This window comes from Solanum pennellii, chromosome 4 (assembly GCF_001406875.1).
Source record: "Solanum pennellii chromosome 4, SPENNV200".
NCBI lineage: Eukaryota > Viridiplantae > Streptophyta > Magnoliopsida > Solanales > Solanaceae > Solanum > Solanum pennellii.
The window spans coordinates 35,823,004-35,842,118 of NC_028640.1; the positions used below are offsets into that span (position 1 = coordinate 35,823,004).

Consider the following 19,115-nt stretch of genomic DNA (forward strand, 5'->3'; position numbering starts at 1 on the left):
AACTCTTGGAATATGGGTACTGGGATTACTTCTCTGAACTTCATGACGAACCTGCAGGACGGACCGTCATCGACACGACGGACCGTCACAAGCTTCGTAACCCCATACTTGGTCAGACTTCCCCATCTTCCTTCAGCAGCTGCACTACGCTGCCACCTACGGACCGTCACAAGCACGACGGACCGTCATAAGCTCCGTAGGTGGTCTCTTCTGCATTTCTTCGCTCAAAATCTCCACATTCATCTTTGGACAGATTTCCTGCAAAACAAAGAGAAACTTATATAAAAATTAGCACAAAAAGGCTTTTGGACACACTAAACTTAAGGAAAAAGTATTAATAATACCGTGAAACCACGGTATATCAAAGAGCCTAAGAGTGACTTCTTGATAGATAAGGTGCTGCCTTGATTAATAAGGGAAATGACGAGCATTTCCTATTTGTGCTGGTTTAAATTCTTGGGTTTTATTTTCTGATAGCTTAAACAACTAATGAAATATCCTTTTTAATGACTGATCAACCGTTCTCTTTAAAATTGTGTTGCACTGTTATTTAGTGCATCACATTGGTTCTACTTTTTGAACTTTATTGTAAGTATACATGAATGATTTGGTCTCCTTGAATTGTAGGAAATTGATAGAGAGTTTCTTGTACGGATGTCATATATGGAAATCTATAATGAGGAGATAAATGATTTGTTGGTACCTGAGCACCGGAAATTGCAAATCCATGAAAGTATAGAGGTATTGGATTATTTTTGGTTTCACATCATTGTTTTATTGTTTCACATAAACTGTCATGATAATTTGGCTTTCATCCTGTTGGATAATCTGGTATGAAGCGCGGAATATTTGTTGCTGGTTTAAGGGAGGAAATTGTTGCCTCTCCTGATCAAGTGCTTGAACTAATGGATTTCGGAGAATGTAAGTTAAAGTAACATCAATTTGCGTATGTCAAAAATTATTATTTTTTGAAACCGTCTTATAGGTTCCTATTTCTCTAATAACAAAGGGTCCACGGTAAGTATTGATCTTGAGAGTAAGCTGCCACATTTTTCCGTGCCTAAAGATTTGGTTTTCATCTTCAGGGAGGTGCTGCATCCATATTCCATTACCCGTCTACCTTAATATTAGCTACTCTATTTTCAAATTAATATTCCTATGTCGAAACTTCAGCAAGAGTAACAGTCTTCACAATTTGTTTTGCAGCTCATCGACATATTGGAGAAACTAATATGAATCTATACAGCAGTAGATCACACACAATTTTCCGGATGGTAAGATATTCTTGAATGACTATACTAAGATATGCAAAGTAGGTTCACGTCCTAAAATTGGTACTTGTACTTGATAGATAATTGAGAGTAGGGAGAAGGCTGAAGATTCAAAATCAGAGAATTCTTGTGATGCAGTCCGTGTATCTGTTCTGGTATGCAGTGGGAAGTTGTTACATTCTCTTCTAAGATGCTATCATTAATGTAGAAAAAGCTACAAAAAACTCTTTTTACCCTCTAAATTTTCCCAGAACCTGGTGGACCTTGCTGGTTCAGAACGTGCTGCCAAAACCGGAGCGGAAGGTGTTCGTCTAAAAGAAGGCTCCCACATAAACAAAAGCTTGATGACTTTAGGAACTGTGATTAAAAAACTGAGTGAAGGTGCTGAGAGTCAGGGGTAAGCTTGTTATGTATTGGATTTGGTTCCGTAAAACTGTTCTCCTACTTGTTCTAATGTGTCATGCAATCTTGCAGGGGTCACGTTCCATACCGAGACAGTAAACTTACACGTATCTTGCAACCTGCACTGGGTGGAAATGCAAACACTGCCATTATATGTAATATCACTCTTGCCCAGGTATATTATCTGAGCTTAATAAATTTATGGTAGGCTGAAAAATACATTATCAAATGCATCAGTCCATGTGTTGGTGCACAATATTCTCTGGTTTATCTTCTATTTCATATGATTTCTATATAGAACTTAAAGGCAGAATAAACTATTTCAATGTCTATCATGTCAACTTGTTTGAAGTATCTTTTATCACGAAAAAATTCACGACAAAGCATTTTGCCACTGATGGAAACTATTGCTATACTGATCTTGCCATGCTAATCTTTATATACAATGTTAGGCATGTGTGCCTTGGAAATTAGAATCATGTCTATTTGTATCAGAAATTATATGACCGTGTCCGAGTATTTTCCCTTTAGACTTACAAATTAGTATACCATCACTGTAGTTCTCCATATTTTTTCCTTTGAAGGTTTACAAGTTAGTATAGTGCTACCGTGATATCATTTTTTGTTTTTCAGAAATTTATTCAACAAAATGATTATGTAATGAACACACAAATTTACTGTGGATGAACTGGCCTTCTGTTTTTCGCATAATGCTGCTAACTTGTTAAGTTTAGTAGCTCGAGAAGGTGACACGACCCGAGACTACCCCTAGTCGTAACACGGTGCTTAGAGACACAAGTAACTCCAAGCTAACCCATGGTCTGGCATAACACTATGATTTAACATTAGGAATAACTGAAAACTGTGGCAGAAGCTAAATCTAAAATAGTCTATTAAAGCTCAACATTGAATAGACAAATATCTGAATTCTATATAAGCTGTAAGTTGCTAGGACAAGCCCCTAACTAACTCCAAATGTCTGAAAACTGTAGACTAATAAAAGAATAAACATAAAAGGGTTGTCCTTGAAAGATGAGGACTCACCAATCTCTGCCGTTGAGCGGGTCTGAAGATCGTACTAACCGCGAGTAGGATACTGAGCATCTGAACTTATACTATGAAACAATATAATGCGAAGAGTATGCGGTCAATACTTTGAATGTACTGAGTAGGTAAGATATGCATGATAAACATAATAACTGAACAAAATGAATCTGAAATGTTGTACTGAATAATCATGAAATGATGCAATCATCAAGTAGTAAAACATGCAACTGAAAACTGAAAAACTGACTACAAGGTCATGCAACATCTGAGATTGAACTGTGGGAGATACTATAAACTGACATATAACCATGTGTGCTACATTATGGAATTTGGTGTATAATCCTATCAAAAGGGCCCAATATACCTTGTCAGGGTATAAAGGCTGATTTGAGCTAATGTGGTACCACTAAGCTAATGTCTATAAAACTGAGGAGTCACTCCTGGTTTGACAGGTGACCCTCATAATCCTACAGTGGCATGTAGTTTATGGGACTTAGGGAAGTCTCAGTCCTCAACTAACGGGTGAACCTTTATCCCTAAATCCGTTCGATGCTAAGTATACTCCCAACGGAAACATGCTGTTAAACTGAAACAACAATAATCTGATTATATTGAATGATGCTGATAGCTGATAAATACTGAGTTGCTCATGAATACCGATAAACTGATTGATAAATACTGTAAAATACTTTATTTGAAAGCATCCTAAATCATTAAAACTGATAGTCTGAGACATGCATCTGAAATAACATAGTCCCGTGACATGAAAATAGCTACATTCTGAGGGTTCACAAAAATACCTTTTAGAAATACTGAATTTTAGTTTGAAAACACCTAATCAAACCATTCATGCTGAAAAATGTGAAAGACAGTGAAAATCCTACTTTGAATAAAAACCCTAACTGTTGTAGATTCATTGACTGGGAAACTGAGTTTTCTTTGGGACTCAATGGGTGAGAGGATATCCATTGATGATATCTCACATACTACAAGGAATGGAAGCCCTACCTTGCATCCTTGAACAAAGACTGGAAGATGACGAACCCTAGTTCTTGCTCGAGAAGAACCTTCGTGAATGGGGTGGGGGGTGGGTGGGGTTGACTTATTTCCCTTAATCCCACTTAGGATAGGTTAAAACGACATAGTATAGTGATTAAATGAGTGGAAAAAGACTATAACGACCTTGACTGAATTTGAGCTTGACAGGTTCTACGAGGCCATCTACGGTCTATGGTTCCATCTACGGACCCTAGATCCCTGTCCATAGAAACTAGAGTAAATTCAAGTTTCTGAACTTTCATCTACGGACCCTATTTACGGTCTGTAGTTCCAATTACAGGCCATAAACATAGTCTGTAAAACTCAGGAAAATTTCCAAGTTTCAGGACTTAGTTTACAAGACCATCTATGACCCGCAAACTTGACCCGAAAAACTCAGGGAAAATTTCCTGTTTCTGAACTTTGATCTATGGATCCCATCTACGGTCTGTAATTTCTTTTACGGCACGCTGATGGTGTTGGTAAACTACAAAGGTTCTGCAGACTTAGATTTTGAACTTTCAACTTTCCTTGATCTGATTTGGACTCTATAGCTTCTGGGGTGTTACAGAAGGTCTCTTGTTCATTCTGTCTAATCTCATTTTTCAATTTGAAAGGCTTGAGTGTAAATATGAAATGAGACCGCCTTTGTCGCATGCAAAACTTTCTTTACATCAGATATTGTACTTGTGAACCATTTGGTAAATTATGCTTGGGTGACCATGTGTTATGATTCTTTCTTTCTTTCATATCTTTCTCTGCTTTAGTTTTTTTATGAGGCTTTATGTTTGATGTTAGGTTTATGCTGACAGTTTTTCTTGCTCTATTTTAATAATGCATTTTTTCCTTGATGCCAGATTCATGCTGACGAGACTAAAAGTAGTCTTCAATTCGCAAGCCGGGCATTGCGTGTTACAAACTGTGTTCATGTGAATGAGGTTGGATATTTAACTACATTCTGCACTCAATAATATCTTTTCATTACTTCAAACAATTTTCATATGGAATCTGAAATGCATGCCTAGTTCTTGCACCAAAAAGCAAGTCGATCACTCAGCTATCTTTATGTCTCTTACTCATGTCTGCTGTTAGTTTAAGTTGCTTCTGCTTTGTACTTTCTTTTGACCTTTACACAATCCCACTTATGTTTGCCGTTTAACCTATCTATATTTTATTCCAGATACTGACTGATGCTGCATTGCTCAAGCGTCAAAAGAAGGAGATTGAGGATTTGCGAGCTAAATTGCAGGTTGTACAAACAGTCACGTTGTGTGTTATTTTGAAGTGGTTGCATTGATAATTTAACCAACCTATACTTTTGGAACCTTTGAAGGCGTCACATTCGGAACATCCTGATGAAGAAATATTGAATCTTCGGAATACTTTGCTGAAGGTTTGTGATGATTACTTTATAGCAGCTTTGGGAATTTTGTGAGTCTCAAAGGTGTTAAGTTTTAATAGAGCGAATTGGAGCGGGAACGGATTGCATTAGAATTGGAGGAGGAAAAGAAAGCTCAAGCTGAAAGGGAGAAGAGGCTACAAGAGCAAGCCAAGAAAATTCAGAACTTGAGTTCTATGGTGCTATGCTCAAGTACGGTTGAGGGTCGTGATATCTATAAAAAGGTGAGTTAGTCAATTTCTATCTTTTCATTGCTGTGCTTGCTTTTGAATCCCTCCTAGAAGCACTACTATTTAAGAGTGTGATTTCAACAAGCTGATAGTTTTTTAACTGCCGTTCTCTGGTGATTAAGTTTTTCCTTCCTAAGAATTAAAGAAACAAAGAGTGGCAAAATTTCTTTGTGATTAAGTTGATGTTTTATCTTATGCTTTGAAGGATAAACGGCGATATACATGGTGCCCAGGTAACCTTTCAAGGGAGGCTTTGGAGGAGGTGAGGTTTAATTTCTGTTGGTAGTGTTAGCATACATTATCTTTTGTTGCGTCAATTTCTTTGAAGACTACATAGGAGCAGTTGGTTCGTGAAGCAATATGAACTTCTTTTTGTTCTTTTATGGATATCTGATTGTTGACCGTGTGTTCTCAAACCAGCATCACAATCTGCATTATACTAGGCTATGAATCTACAACAATGGTGTTATTTGGTGAATGAATCGAGTGCCTCAGAGTACTTGATAGTTTCTAATTAATGTTTAAACACATAGTTAGATAAATTGTTGGTTTTAATGGTCATCTTGTTGTTTGGACACTGTACATAAACTCATTAAGGATGGTTAACACTCTTTTGCAAAGGGATGTTTTAATACTCTATGTACTGTAGTGTTTATTCCAGAAAGCAAGCTTGAATCTATACTAGTCTCAACTCTCAATTAAAGCTACTTGAGCATACAAGTGATGAAATACAAGAAAATGAAAAAGTTAACCAACTATGATGTATTGTACGTATATAATAATTGATAGTGATAGTTACTTGAGCCGAGGGTCTTCCGGAAACAACCTCTGTACTCCATGGGGTTGAGGCAAGGTCCGCGTACACTCTACTCTCTGTAGACCCCAGCTGCAGAATACATCGAGTTTGTAGTTGTTGCTGTAATAATTGATAGTAATAATTTTAGAGACCTCCCTACAAGTTCTGTTTCGTAATACTAACTTCTCTTGTGCTATACGATATTACGTTTACATCTCATTGTTTTTGATTTTCTTTGTAACAATTGTTATAACATACTTATTATTAATCTAAAAGAGTTGCAATAGGAACAATTTTCCATATTCTAAATAGAATACTCTTCTAATTAATTTATTTTATAAAATATCTTCTTTATCAAATCTTTTATGATAAAAATGTGATTCAGTCAAAAAGTTAACCAAGCATGATGTATATCATGTTTGGTCAAGTTTCTAATCAACTTACTGTATTTTGAAAAATGCTTTTCAAAAAGTAAGAAGTAGTTTGTGCCTGGCCGTTAAATTTTAAAAGCACCTTTGAGAAATAATTAGTGCTTGACCATGTTTTTAGAAGTGCTTCTAAGTGTATTTTCCTCAAAAGTGCTTTTCAAAAAAGTACTTTGGGGGAAAACAACTTCTGCTACTCCTTAGAAGCACGTAGTTTCTCCAAAAGCTTGATCAAACTTTTTAATTTTCTTTTCTTAAATATGTACTTTTTGAAAAAAATAAGCACTTTAGGCTTCCCAAAAGCTAGGCCAAACAGGTTAGATGTGTACATCATTAATAATTGATAAGGATAATTTCAGAGGCCTCCCTCCAGGTTTTGCTTCATAACACTAACTTCTCTGGTAGTTTATGATATAATGCTTACCAGCCTTGTTTGATTTTTTGTGACAATTTTTTGATATATTTATCATTAATGTTCTACAGGAAAGAGGACAGAATACGCAAGTCAAATCTTTAGCTTATTTATTCATTCACGTCATGGAAAATAAATAGATGAAAGACTCCTATATTATAGTTTACTAAATAAGTTCCTTTTTTTTACCTCAACTAACTGAATTTCAAGAATAAAGTACTAAATTAAATAGAAACAATAACAGTAAATGTCTCAATACTTCAACCAAATAGCTTTATTAACTACTGTAGATGCTGCTGCTACATACTTTGCCTCTACAGTAGATTGCACCACTATTTCTTGCTTCTTTGAATCCATGAAAACACACCAGAACCCAAGGAAAAGGCATAGCCAGTACCCAGTAGTGCTCTTCATAGCACCCATATTTCCATCCCAATAGCTATCAACATAGCCAAGCAAACACCTTCTTCAACCGGTTTAAACCATATTCCAAGTTGTATAGTTCCTTTTAAGTACCTAAGCACTCTTTTCACAGCAGCAAAATGAATGTCACTGGGCTTTGCATAAATCTTGAAAGCAAACTATCAGTATACATTAAATCAGGTCTTGAAGCCATCAAGTACAAGAGACTTCCAATCAAACTTCAATAAGACGAAGCATCACTCTTTTCATCTCCATCTTCCTTTGAAAATTTGTATTCAATATTGTAAATTCTATAGTCCTTAGAAATAGAGCTATAACCAACCAAAATTCCTTTTTCAACTTTTTCATCAATATTTCTCTATTTAAACAGCTAATACATGAGTATAACACAATGAGAAAAACACCATTAGATGTCTAATTGGTGGTTTTATGCAATTTTAAGCTTCAACAAGTGTCATTCCATCCACGACTCTTGTTGGTAGTCTATTTTGCAAATAAATTGATGTGTTTACCACCTTCGTCCAAAAACACTTCAGCAACTTTTTCTAAAAAATCATACACCTGGCCAACTAAAGACCAGATCGATTTTTCCTTTTAGAAACTCCATTTTGTTGCGGTGACTAAGTGTCACGACCCGACTCAGCTACATAGTCCTAACACAGTGCTTAGAGCCACAAGTGACCCCAAGCTAACCCATGATTTGGCTTAACACTAAGATGTATATAGTAATATCTGAAGATAATTGATGCAGAAGCTAAACTAAGATAAGTAAGCAGTCTGAAATATAAACAGAATACTCAAAAGAGGATGAGTTCATGAATACAATATAAAAATGATACTATTGTCTGACTGTCTGTCTGAAAGCCTCTATTGAAATGAGTTGTTGGGACAAGCCCCCAGTAACTTAACTATTTGAAAATTGAAAACACTAAATGACTGGAAAAAATGTTAAGGTTGTCCTCGAAAGATGAAGACTCAGCAAACACTGCTGAGCTGACAAAAGCATACTAACTGCAAGCTATATACCGTGCATCTTTATCTACATTATAAAACTATGTTGCTCGGACTCTTAAAAAATGTCATCGGGTGTGTGCTGGATTCTTCAAAAGTAGTGCATTTTTGGAGGATCCGATATGGGTGCGGCAAAATTTGGAGAGTCCGAGCAACTTAGTTATAAAACAAAATAGCGCAAAGAGTATGTGGTCAGTATATCTTGAATGTACTGAGTATGTGAGACATGCATCACAATTTAATAACTGACACAATAACTAAATGGTAAAACATGCAACTGGTACATACTAAAACTGAAATAATCCAAGGTCTATGCAATAATCTGAAAGCTGGACTGTGGGAGATACTAACAACTTACATACTGCGTTATCAAAACGGACTTCAACCTGTACCCCAGCAGGGATGGCGTTCTATACCTTGCGAAGGGTAAGCACACTAATGAAGTGGGTCCTCTAAACTAATGTCTGAATGGATTAAGGAGTCAATCCTGATCTGACAAGTGACCCTTGACCTACGGTGGCACGTGTATCTAGGACTTAGAGATTCCTACTGAAGGTCTCAGTCCTAAACTAACGAGTGAGCCTTCATACCTATGTCTGCTCGGTGCCAAATTATGCTCCCAACTGAATTAAACTGATAAACTGAATAATACTGGTAAACTGAATATAACTCATAAATACTACAAACTGATACTAAATTGATAGACACTTTATCTAAAAGCATCTTATATAGGTGGAATTGAAAAACTGTATTCTAAATGAAAGATGCAATCTGACTATCATGGGGTCAAAAACATAAAATTCTCTTAAGCTGAGGGATCATGTAAATAACTCCATATATATACTGAATTCTAAGTAAGAATATGTAATAAGACTACCCATGAAGAAGAACTGAAATAGGATAAAAATCCTACTTTTCATGGAACCCTAAACTTTGTAGAATCATTATCTGAGGAAATAAGGTTTCTTTGGGACTTAATGGGTGAAAGGGAACCCTACTGATGAAATCTCACATACCAAGAATTTAAACCCTAACTTGAATCCTTGAACTGAAGCTTGAAGATGAAGAACCCTAGTTTCTTGCTTGAGAGAACTTAGAACGTATCGAATTTGATTGTCTGAGTGTTGGGTGTGAATTGGGAGGTTAGTCGACTGATTTCCCCTTAATCCCACTTAGGATAGGCCAAAACGTCGTGGTTTGGGAGTTGAAAGAATGGGAAAAGACCAAAATAACCTGAATTGAAAAGCTGTCGGAACATTCCACGAGGCCATCTACAGATTGTGGTTTGATCTACTAACCGTAGATCCCATCCGTGGAATTCAGGCTGAAATTAGAAGTCTCAGAAGTTCATTTTATGAGCCTTATTTATGACCTTTAAAATCATTTACGACATGTGATTGGATCTGTAAAAAATGGTTTGAAAAAACAAGTTTCAGGACTCGTTTCATGAGCTCAATCTACGGTCCGTAGATTGGACCCATAAAACTCAGGTCTTGAAATCTCTGCTAGGAGTGTCTCTGATGAACGGTCATATCTTTTTACTCTAAACTTGAATTGATTGCAACCTTGGTGGCGTTGGAAAGAAGACTCGTACACCTTTAATTTGTTAGGTCATGGGACACCTAACTCTTTATATGTTGAGAGATATGGTTGTTTGAAGTTGACCCTTACATGAACTCATGCAAAAACTTAGATAATAGATAAACTATGAACTCAACTTAGTGCTAGAGGTCCCCTATGATCCTAAATCATATCTGATACACTTCCTACACTTGGGGAATGGACCTTAACACACATGTGCAAGTACGACATCAGCCGGTCCTTGCTAATACGCGTACAATGAATGGTTTGGTTCTTTAGTATAGAATTTTGTCAGCTGTTACAGTAAGTGAGGGTAAATTGATGCTCGATTCCCGTTGCATCACAAAACAAATGAATTCACCTGAAATATACTCCTTCCCATTGTCTGTTCTGAGAGTTTTCAACAAGCATCCACTTTGATTTCACAAAAAGCTTTGAACTTCTTTAGAACAACAAACACTTCAAGCTTTTGCTTATGAAAGTATACCCAAGTCATTCCAGTGAAATCATCTATACAAAGAATAAAATACTTGCTGCCATTGAGCAAAGGAGTTCTCATCGATCCACAAATGTCAGAATGGACCAATTGTAACTTCTCACTTGCCCTCTATGTTGATGACTTTGAAAAGGCAATTTGTGTGCTTTCCTAGTTGACAACTTCCACACACATTTGAACATAACTCAAGTTCATGCAAGGCTTTCACTAAATCATGCTTTTGAGCTCATTGAATTGATTTCAAGTTATAATGACCAAGTCTTTTGTGCCATAATTTTGAATCCCGCTCTCATCTGCTACTTCGATAAATTTTCTTAGAATTTGAGTTCCAATTCAAAGGAATTTTTCTCTTTATCATTAAGGAATTTTTCTCTTTATCATTTCAACAGTATCACTTCTTGTCCACTAGGTTCAGAAGCAACAGACTTTCTATCTTTGAACAATAAAATATTGTCTTGTTCTAGCATTTGACCAACACTTACTAGATTTTGGTCAAGATTAGGCACCAACAAAACATCTTGAATAAATTTAATACCTTTAGGAAATTCAATTGCCACAGTTCCTTTACCAACAAACGCCAACTTGCTTTTATCTGCCAACTTGACAAGGCCTCTGTCAGATTCCAAGTTCGTAAAATATTCTTGTTTGCTGGTCATGTGTTGAGTGCAACCACTGTCCAAAAACCAGGTGCTTTCATCATCCAGTCTCGTTGCTACCATTGTTGTGAACACAAACTTCTCCTGGTCCTCAACTTCCAAAATGTTGAATTATGGAGTTTGTTGGTAGTTCACCTTCTTCACTTTGCAAGACCTCTCAACATGGCCAAGTTTGTTGCAATATCTACAATTAAAAGGCGGTTTCTTATCTTTAAACCAACAATCATCATCTTTATGATTGGTTTTTCTGCTGAACTTACAAGGTGGGTAGTTTTCTTTCTTCTTGGCTCTGTTGCGAGAACCACCATGGTTTTTTCCCTAAAATTAGTAGGAGTATCTGATATTCTTCCTTCATTTTGCATTTGCATATTCCTTTTGAACTTTGCTTTAAAAGCAGTTTCAGTAGCTTCTTCTAGCCTCAAAGATCTTCTCTGCTCTTGAGCTTGAAAAGCATGTCATGCTCTTAAGGTGACATTTTTGTAAGATCCTTCAAATCTTCGAGTGAAGATCTTTGCTTCAAATCTTTCCAGCAAACTCACAAGAACTTTTTCAACGATTCTTAGGGATGATAATGGGGGTGGGGCAGGGGTGGGGCGGGTTGAGCTTACCTGCAAAAAATTTAATTCGCCCCTCTCCGCCCCACATAACATTCTTTTCCATTTTCAACCTGCCCCACATGTACCCCCCACATAAATTTTTTAATATTTTTCTTTTCTAGTTAAATTTGATGCTAAATATAAAATTCATAAAAATAAATTCATTATTCATTAAGTTATATTAATTTAATATATAGTGACTTAAAATTTTATTTTTTAGAGGTCAATTGGGAAACATGTAAGAAATTGTTTTAATATTGATTGAACCATTTTCATTTACTATCTTAAATATTTTAGCAATTTTAAATAAACTATCTTAATAGATAATGCTCTATCACTCTTATAACATGTAAAAAATTAAATGAAGTTTGAACCTGAATAAAATTGCAACCACTTCAACCCGGCCTGCTCAAACTTAAACCAGCCCAGCCCAACCCATCATAGCCTTTAACCTGCCCCGCATCTGTCCCGCCTCATTGTCATCCCTAATGATTATGATTTTTGTGTCGGAAGGCTCTTCTCTCAGAAGACTTAATTTGGTTTTTGTCATGACTTGAAATTGGGCCATGATGACGCCTACTATGAACCAGTGTTATCAAAGGCGCAAAGCGCAAAAAAGCTTTAAGGTCTCTGGGGGCTTTAAGCGTAAACCACAAATAAAACATGACCTTTAATGAAAAAAGGCGCAAAGGAAGAAAAAAAATACAAATGTATATGTTTAGTCCAAGACTAATAATTATAAACATGAATGACAAATATAAGACCAAAGAGATTGAAAAAAATTTATGGTTAACTGAAATATCAATTGTTTGGTGTCACTTCTTCATAAGAGGCTCATTGGCAAGGAAAAGTTTGTCTTAGAACCTTGATGATGTCACTTAAGCGCACATAAAGCGAGGCAAAGCGCTCAACACATTTTGAGCCTTGCTTTAGGGCCTAAGCACACTTCAAGCGCGCCATTGATAACACTGCTATAAACCTCCCAGTAGGCAAGTCAAAATCAAAAGCAGAAGAAAATAAATAACTAGCTGATGAATATGCGGAAGCAGAAATAGAGATATAGAATATGTCCCATAACATAGATATGTAAATATGATACAAGGAATCCAACCTTGGACTTGGTGTCACCGGTACAAGAGCGTCTAAGCATAGAAGGCTTATACATCAAGTATATCTAATAAAAATACAAAATATATAGACAAATACAAAAGAAGAAAAACAAATCTCCGGACGCCAAAAGCTCAAGATCAAAGTCTGCAATAACAACGGAAGATCCGAACTTGAGCAAGGGTGGCTCGTACTAGAAGCTGCATCAGCAAAAGAAGCAGAAGTGTAGTATGAGTACCAAAACACGGGGTACACAGTAGGTTTACAACCTTCATCAACTTGTTGGAGAATTCTTCAATGGTTTCTGAGTCTTTTATTTGCTTGGTAATGTCACTTCCTTGGAATTCTTCTTTCAACTTGTCCAAGACTCCTTTGCAGTTTCAGTAGTCATAACTCTTGTGAAAATTACTTCTGAAAGTGCTGACTGTATGCAAGAGAGAGCCTTAAATTTTCTTTTTTGAGGACAAGGAAAACCCGCGCCGCTACCCTTTGGGTGCACACGGGGTAAAACCTTCGCTATGCAATAGCTCGCAAACCACAAAGGAGAGGTAACTCGCAGTAGGCAAGCCCGGTGCGACGAGCTCGACCAGAAGGCAAACCCCTTGCTTTCCCTGGCAAGGGGTTTCGAATTTGAGACCTCCAACATGGATGTCCCAAGCCCAAACCACTGGGCCACCCCGAAGGGTGAGAGCTTTAAATTATTTTGAAACCTCTACTCTGTGAATCTTAATTTGTGCCATAGTAGGGTTATTTGGCAAAGGATTTCTATCTCCTCCAACCTCGACCACTTCCCCCAAATCATATGCTTGCAAATAGGTTATCATTACAGCTCAAATTAGATAATTCTCTCCAGAAAACTAGGGGTGAAGGAATCGAGAAATTGCTTGAAGCCATAAAAGTATTTGGTTTTTATTCAGGTTTCTTTTTGGTCGACTCTAACTCACAAACCCTAAGAATCGAAAAGCTACTGATACCATTTGTTGTTCTACAGAGGAGGAAAGAATATGCAAGCCAAAACTTTGAGCTTACTTAATTCATTCACGTCATGGAAAATAAATAGATGAAAGACTCCTATTCTATTTCAGCTTGGGTACTAAATAAACTCCTATTCTACCCTCAACTAAGTAACTCAATTTCAGAAATAGAATACTAAATTAGAAAGAAGCAATAACAATAAGTATCTCAATACTTCAACAACTTATGTAAAATAATTACAATGATTAATTAGCCCTTTCAATAGTAAGTTTTATCAAAATATCTTCTTCAACAGATTCTTTGATAATGTTTAACGTGATTCATTGGCTCAACAGTCCTCCTTTGCAAACATTGGTTCCAAATTCTTCTTCGTCTTCCACCTCAATCTTCTCTACAAACATTGGTTACAGATTCCTTGCATGCATTATTGATATGCCCTTTTAAATTGTCAATTATGAGCACCAAATGGGAGAACTGGAACTCCAATCTATAACCCCGGGAAAACTGCTTTAGCTATGCAAACAGAAATTAATTTTTTTTTTCTGCTGCTTCAGTTGAGCTCCGCAGTCAAAGAGAAGGTTTCTGTAGTCCAAGCTAAAGGGATTGAACGTGACGTTGGACCCTTACTTCCTTTTGAAGAACTATTAGATGCTGACAGCAATTTAGATTCTGGCAAGCAAGAAGACAATTCAAGGAGTAATCCGTTGGAAGTCTGTACTCTCCCTGACCCACAGGCTTTGTTGCATGTGACTAGCAGGAGAAAAGTAGCCTCTAGGAAAAAAAGCTCCTCACTGGTTCACACTTTGCTTTGCTATTTTAACTTTCTTTCAAAATAGTGTCATACTACTGATTGTCGTGTTATTATTTTTTAATTTCTGGCAGGAAGACAATGATTTACTGGAACTTCAAAGGGAGTATGAGGAGTTGCTTTTAAAATATGAATCACATGTAACATTCTTTTTCTTTGCTTCTGTTATTTCTGCTTCAATTTGATTTCTTAGTTTAATCCTTGTTTTTTCTAGAAAACCATGAGTGAGGTAAAGATTGACTATCTGACAAGGAAGCTTTTTGAGGCTGACATTGATCTGGTCGATGGTTCTGAACAATATGACAATTCTTTGATGCTGTTGTGTGGGAGCAAAACTTTGAGAGAAGCAGAAGCTATCTTTGTAATTAAGCAGCTCCAAGAGAAGGTGTCCTCACTTCTTTCCTTTCTCATTTTCCTGTCATCTATATATATAAGATTACCCTGTCACTTTTCCTCTTTTTAAGTGTTTCTCGGAAATGTGGAGCTTTTGTTCAGATCACTGTGTTAGAAATGGAGAGATCCTCAAGCCAACATAATTTGGACTCTGTTGTTGAGATAGCAACTGAACAGACCATATCTGCAAGAGAGAAGCACGAGGAGGTAATCAGGCTTTCACATTTTATGCATTGAAAGTTGCAATTATGATGATTTATCTCCTTATATCAAGAGATCAAACAAAGTGGTGATATATGCTTTGATCACTTCAGAATTTCTCTGCTAGCAGCATAAAATGTTGTGCCTGTAAATATCTATATACTAATCATTGAATGCTCACAGCCAAGCACCAAGTGAGAGCTGTTACGAGAAAATCTGCTATTTCTACCTGATAGAATACTAATAAAGAGTTCTGTTTCTCCCACTTGCATGACGAATGCACCAGGAAACATATGGTAGTCTTCTATATATTGTAATAACTGTTGTTTGATTAGTTATTTTCCAGTTTGTAAATGAAGAAGGCATGTTGTTACTGAGTACAACAACATGTTGTTACCGAGTACAAGAACATTCCCGGTGAAATTCACAAGCGGGGGTTAGTGGTTACATCTATGTTGCTCGGACTCTTCAAAAATGTCAACGGGTGCGTGTCGGATTCGCCAAATGTAGTGTATTTTTGAAGAATCCGAGATAGGTGCGGCATCAGAAGTTAAGAGTCTGCGCAACTAAGGGTTACATAGACCTTACCACTACCTCATGGAAGTAGAGAAGCTGTTTCCGAAAGACCCTTAGCTCAAGTGCAACAAATCCGAGTTCAAAGGAGACAATGAAGAAATATAGCAAGTAATTAGGAAACAATGCAAAGTCTTCTAGAAGGGTTGGATTCCCTTCCTTCCTATATGATGAGCCTTTCCTATACCAAAGAGTATTCTGAAGAGAATTAATTTGCTCAGAAGAACCTTTTTGTGGAATGGAAACAAGGAGCAGAAAGGTTACAACCTTGTAAAATGGGATACTGTAACACTTCACAAGAAGCAGGGGGGATTAGGTATCAAGAAACTCAACCTCCAGAACTCGTCTTTTGCAAAAATGGTTATGGAGGTTCTGTGCTGAGGATATGCCTTTATGGAAAAAAAATCATCATTGAGAAATATGAACTTCAAAGTCACTGGATCACTGAAGACGTCTTGGAACTTTTGGTTGTAGTGTCTGGAAGACTATTCAGAGACTCTGGCCCCAGTTTCAAAAAAATATTCAATTCAAGGTCGGTAATGGCGTGAGATTGAGTTCTGGAATGAACTTTGGATAGGTGAAAGGAGCTTGAGATCTCTCTTCCCTGATCTGTTTCTCCTCAGCCAACAGAATAGGGCCACCATAGCTCAGATGTGGAGCACACAAGGTTGGATTTTCAACTTCAGTTGGGCCCTAAATGATTGGGAGGTTCAAAGAGTTGCAGATTTTCTTACGGTGATAAATGATTTCAATGGAACTACCAATGCACCTGACAGAGCAATGTGGAAACTTCACAGCAAGGGTGCTATTGGAAGAGAAATACTGGCCAACTGCAGATTAGGAACTGCCTTGGAATCTAATCTGGAAAGCCAAAGTCCCCTTAAGAGTTTCTTGTTTCATGTGGTTAGTTTGCAGGAAAGCTTGTTTGATTCATGAAGTCCGACAAAGAAGAGGTAGACAGATTTGCTCAAGATGTTTTGTGTGACCAGGATGCTGAAATAAATAGCCATCTATTTCGACACTGTAAAACAACTGCAAATCTGTGGAACATGTTCTTGTGTATTCTTGGAGTGAGTTGGGTGGTTCCCAAAACTACTAAAAGTATGATGGACTGCTGGAAAGAGATTGGAAGAAGAGAGTCAGAGGAGGACTGGCGGGAATTGATCTCTGCAAGCATCTGCTGGACATTGTGGAAGGAAAAGAATGCAAGAGGCTTTGAAGATAAAAGCAACAACATTCACAAAACAGAATGAATTGCCTTAGTCTTCTATATTTTTGGTGTAAACAGGATATGGTGGGGCCGTGGGGGATATAGATCTTTTTGATGATTTTATAGGGAAATTGTAAAGCTCCATAGACTAGTTCTTATGGCCTTCCGTTTTTCACCCTATGGGATGTAAGTGCTCACTCTTATCATTGCTTGGATGATGGATTTTGTGAATACACAGTTACCTGTTCCTCAAAAAAAAAAAAAAAAAAGGGGAGCAAAAACAACAACAAAATAGTGCGATAATTGAAACACAATAAATAACATATTAGGATAGATTATTGAAAACAATAAGAAATAATGCTAAATATCAAAAGCAACAACTAAAATAATACAATTAGTATAATGACTAACACCAACCACTCTAAGCAAGACAACACTAGACTACTTACTAACCTTCTATCCTAATATGTGTCCTCCTCACCCTCATATCAAAGTTCATGTCCTCAGTAACCTGAAGTTGCGTCATATCCTGTTTCATTACCTCTCCCCAGTACTTTTTCGGCCTATCTCAACCTCTCCCTGTACACTATATAACCAACCTTTTGCACCTTCTCACTAGTGTAGCTACGTATCTCCTCTTAACATGTCCAAACCATCTCAGTCTTTCTTCCCTCATCTTGTCCACCACGGAGGCCACTCCCACCTTATACCGAATATCCTCATTTCTAATCTTATCACTCCTAGTGTGGCCACAGTTCCACCTCAATATCCTCATCTCTGCAACATGCATCTTCTAGAAACGAGAGTTTGACTGGCCAACACTCTCCTCCATACAACAATTCGGTCTAACCACGACTTTATAGATCTTATCTTTTAAGTTTTGGTGGTACTGTTTTTATCACATAAGACTAGAGGCAAGCCTCCACATCCACGCCGCACCAATACGATGTGCAATATCATTGTTCTCACCACTCTCCTGGATTATAGACCCAAGATACTTGAATTTGTCACTCTTGGGGATATTTTGTGTGTCAAGCCTCACTTCCACATCCACCTCATGCATCACATCACTAAATTTGCACTTCACATACTCTATCTTGGTCCTGCTCAACTGTAACCCTTTAGTCTCTAAAGTTTGTCTCCACACCTCTAACTTAGTATTAACTCCATTACGCATCTCATCAATCAGTACTGTGTCATCCACAAATAACATACACCAAGGCACCTCATCTTGAATGTCTCATGTCATGCATCCATCATGAAGGCATATAGAAACGGACTAAGAGTTGATCCCTAGTGTAATCCCCCACGTCTCCACAGGGAAGTGCTCCGATTTCAGCTCTTTCGTACATGTCCTTTATGGCCCTAATGTAGGCCACCTAGATACCTCTTACCTCTAGGAATCTCCACAAGACTTCCCTCATGACTTCATCGTAGCCCTTCTCAAGGTCAACGAACACTGTATGACGTTACTGAGTACTGCTTTCAAAATCTAACTAGTAATGAAGACGAGAAGCTACCTAAAGAGCTGAAATGCCATAACATGCTAATGCTGAATCTGAATTTGAAGATTCACATTTGTTTTGATTAATCAATTTTGATGCTTCCCATTTGCCTTAGTCACACTTTTTCATAAGTTCAATTTTATTTGTTGCATAGTGGGACAGGGAAGGAGAAGAAGATAGAGAAATTCAATTCTTTACGTAATGTGTAGGAGATATACAGTGGTACCACTAGGCTATAAGCCTCGTGGTCGAAGGTCATATTCTTAAACTTAGTCCCAAGTTACATCTTCAAAAACTTTTGCAGTGACTAAGGGTGTGTTTGGTATGAAGGAAAATGTTTTCCTGGAAAACAAGTAGATTTTTTGACTTATTTTCTCATGTTTGGTTGGTGAGTAGAAAATATTTTCCGGAAATGATAGTGTTTGATTTATGAATGAAAAATGTTTTTGAGAGACATCATTATTTTTACTAGAGTAGAAAATAATTTATGAAATTGAAAATATTTTTTAAAAACAATTTTTATTTGGTGTGGTGGTGGGGGTGGGGTGGGGGAGGGAGAG

General features: G+C 37.2%; 1 protein-coding gene across 2 annotated transcripts in view; it reads left to right on the forward strand.

The window, feature by feature from the left end:
* LOC107018441 (kinesin-like protein KIN-7O) overlaps window positions 1-19,115 on the forward strand; it is a 34,170-nt gene that overhangs the window by 3,302 nt on the left and 11,753 nt on the right. For both annotated transcript variants that reach the window (XM_027916649.1, XM_015218924.2), the window contains exons 4-18: window positions 628-741; window positions 840-921; window positions 1,207-1,274; window positions 1,352-1,426; window positions 1,523-1,668; window positions 1,746-1,848; window positions 4,616-4,696; window positions 4,939-5,007; window positions 5,092-5,151; window positions 5,220-5,381; window positions 5,593-5,649; window positions 14,420-14,659; window positions 14,748-14,813; window positions 14,888-15,058; window positions 15,169-15,273. In XM_027916649.1, coding sequence (XP_027772450.1) covers window positions 628-741; window positions 840-921; window positions 1,207-1,274; window positions 1,352-1,426; window positions 1,523-1,668; window positions 1,746-1,848; window positions 4,616-4,696; window positions 4,939-5,007; window positions 5,092-5,151; window positions 5,220-5,381; window positions 5,593-5,649; window positions 14,420-14,659; window positions 14,748-14,813; window positions 14,888-15,058; window positions 15,169-15,273 — 1,599 coding nt within the window. The remainder of the gene's footprint in view (window positions 1-627; window positions 742-839; window positions 922-1,206; window positions 1,275-1,351; window positions 1,427-1,522; window positions 1,669-1,745; window positions 1,849-4,615; window positions 4,697-4,938; window positions 5,008-5,091; window positions 5,152-5,219; window positions 5,382-5,592; window positions 5,650-14,419; window positions 14,660-14,747; window positions 14,814-14,887; window positions 15,059-15,168; window positions 15,274-19,115) is intronic.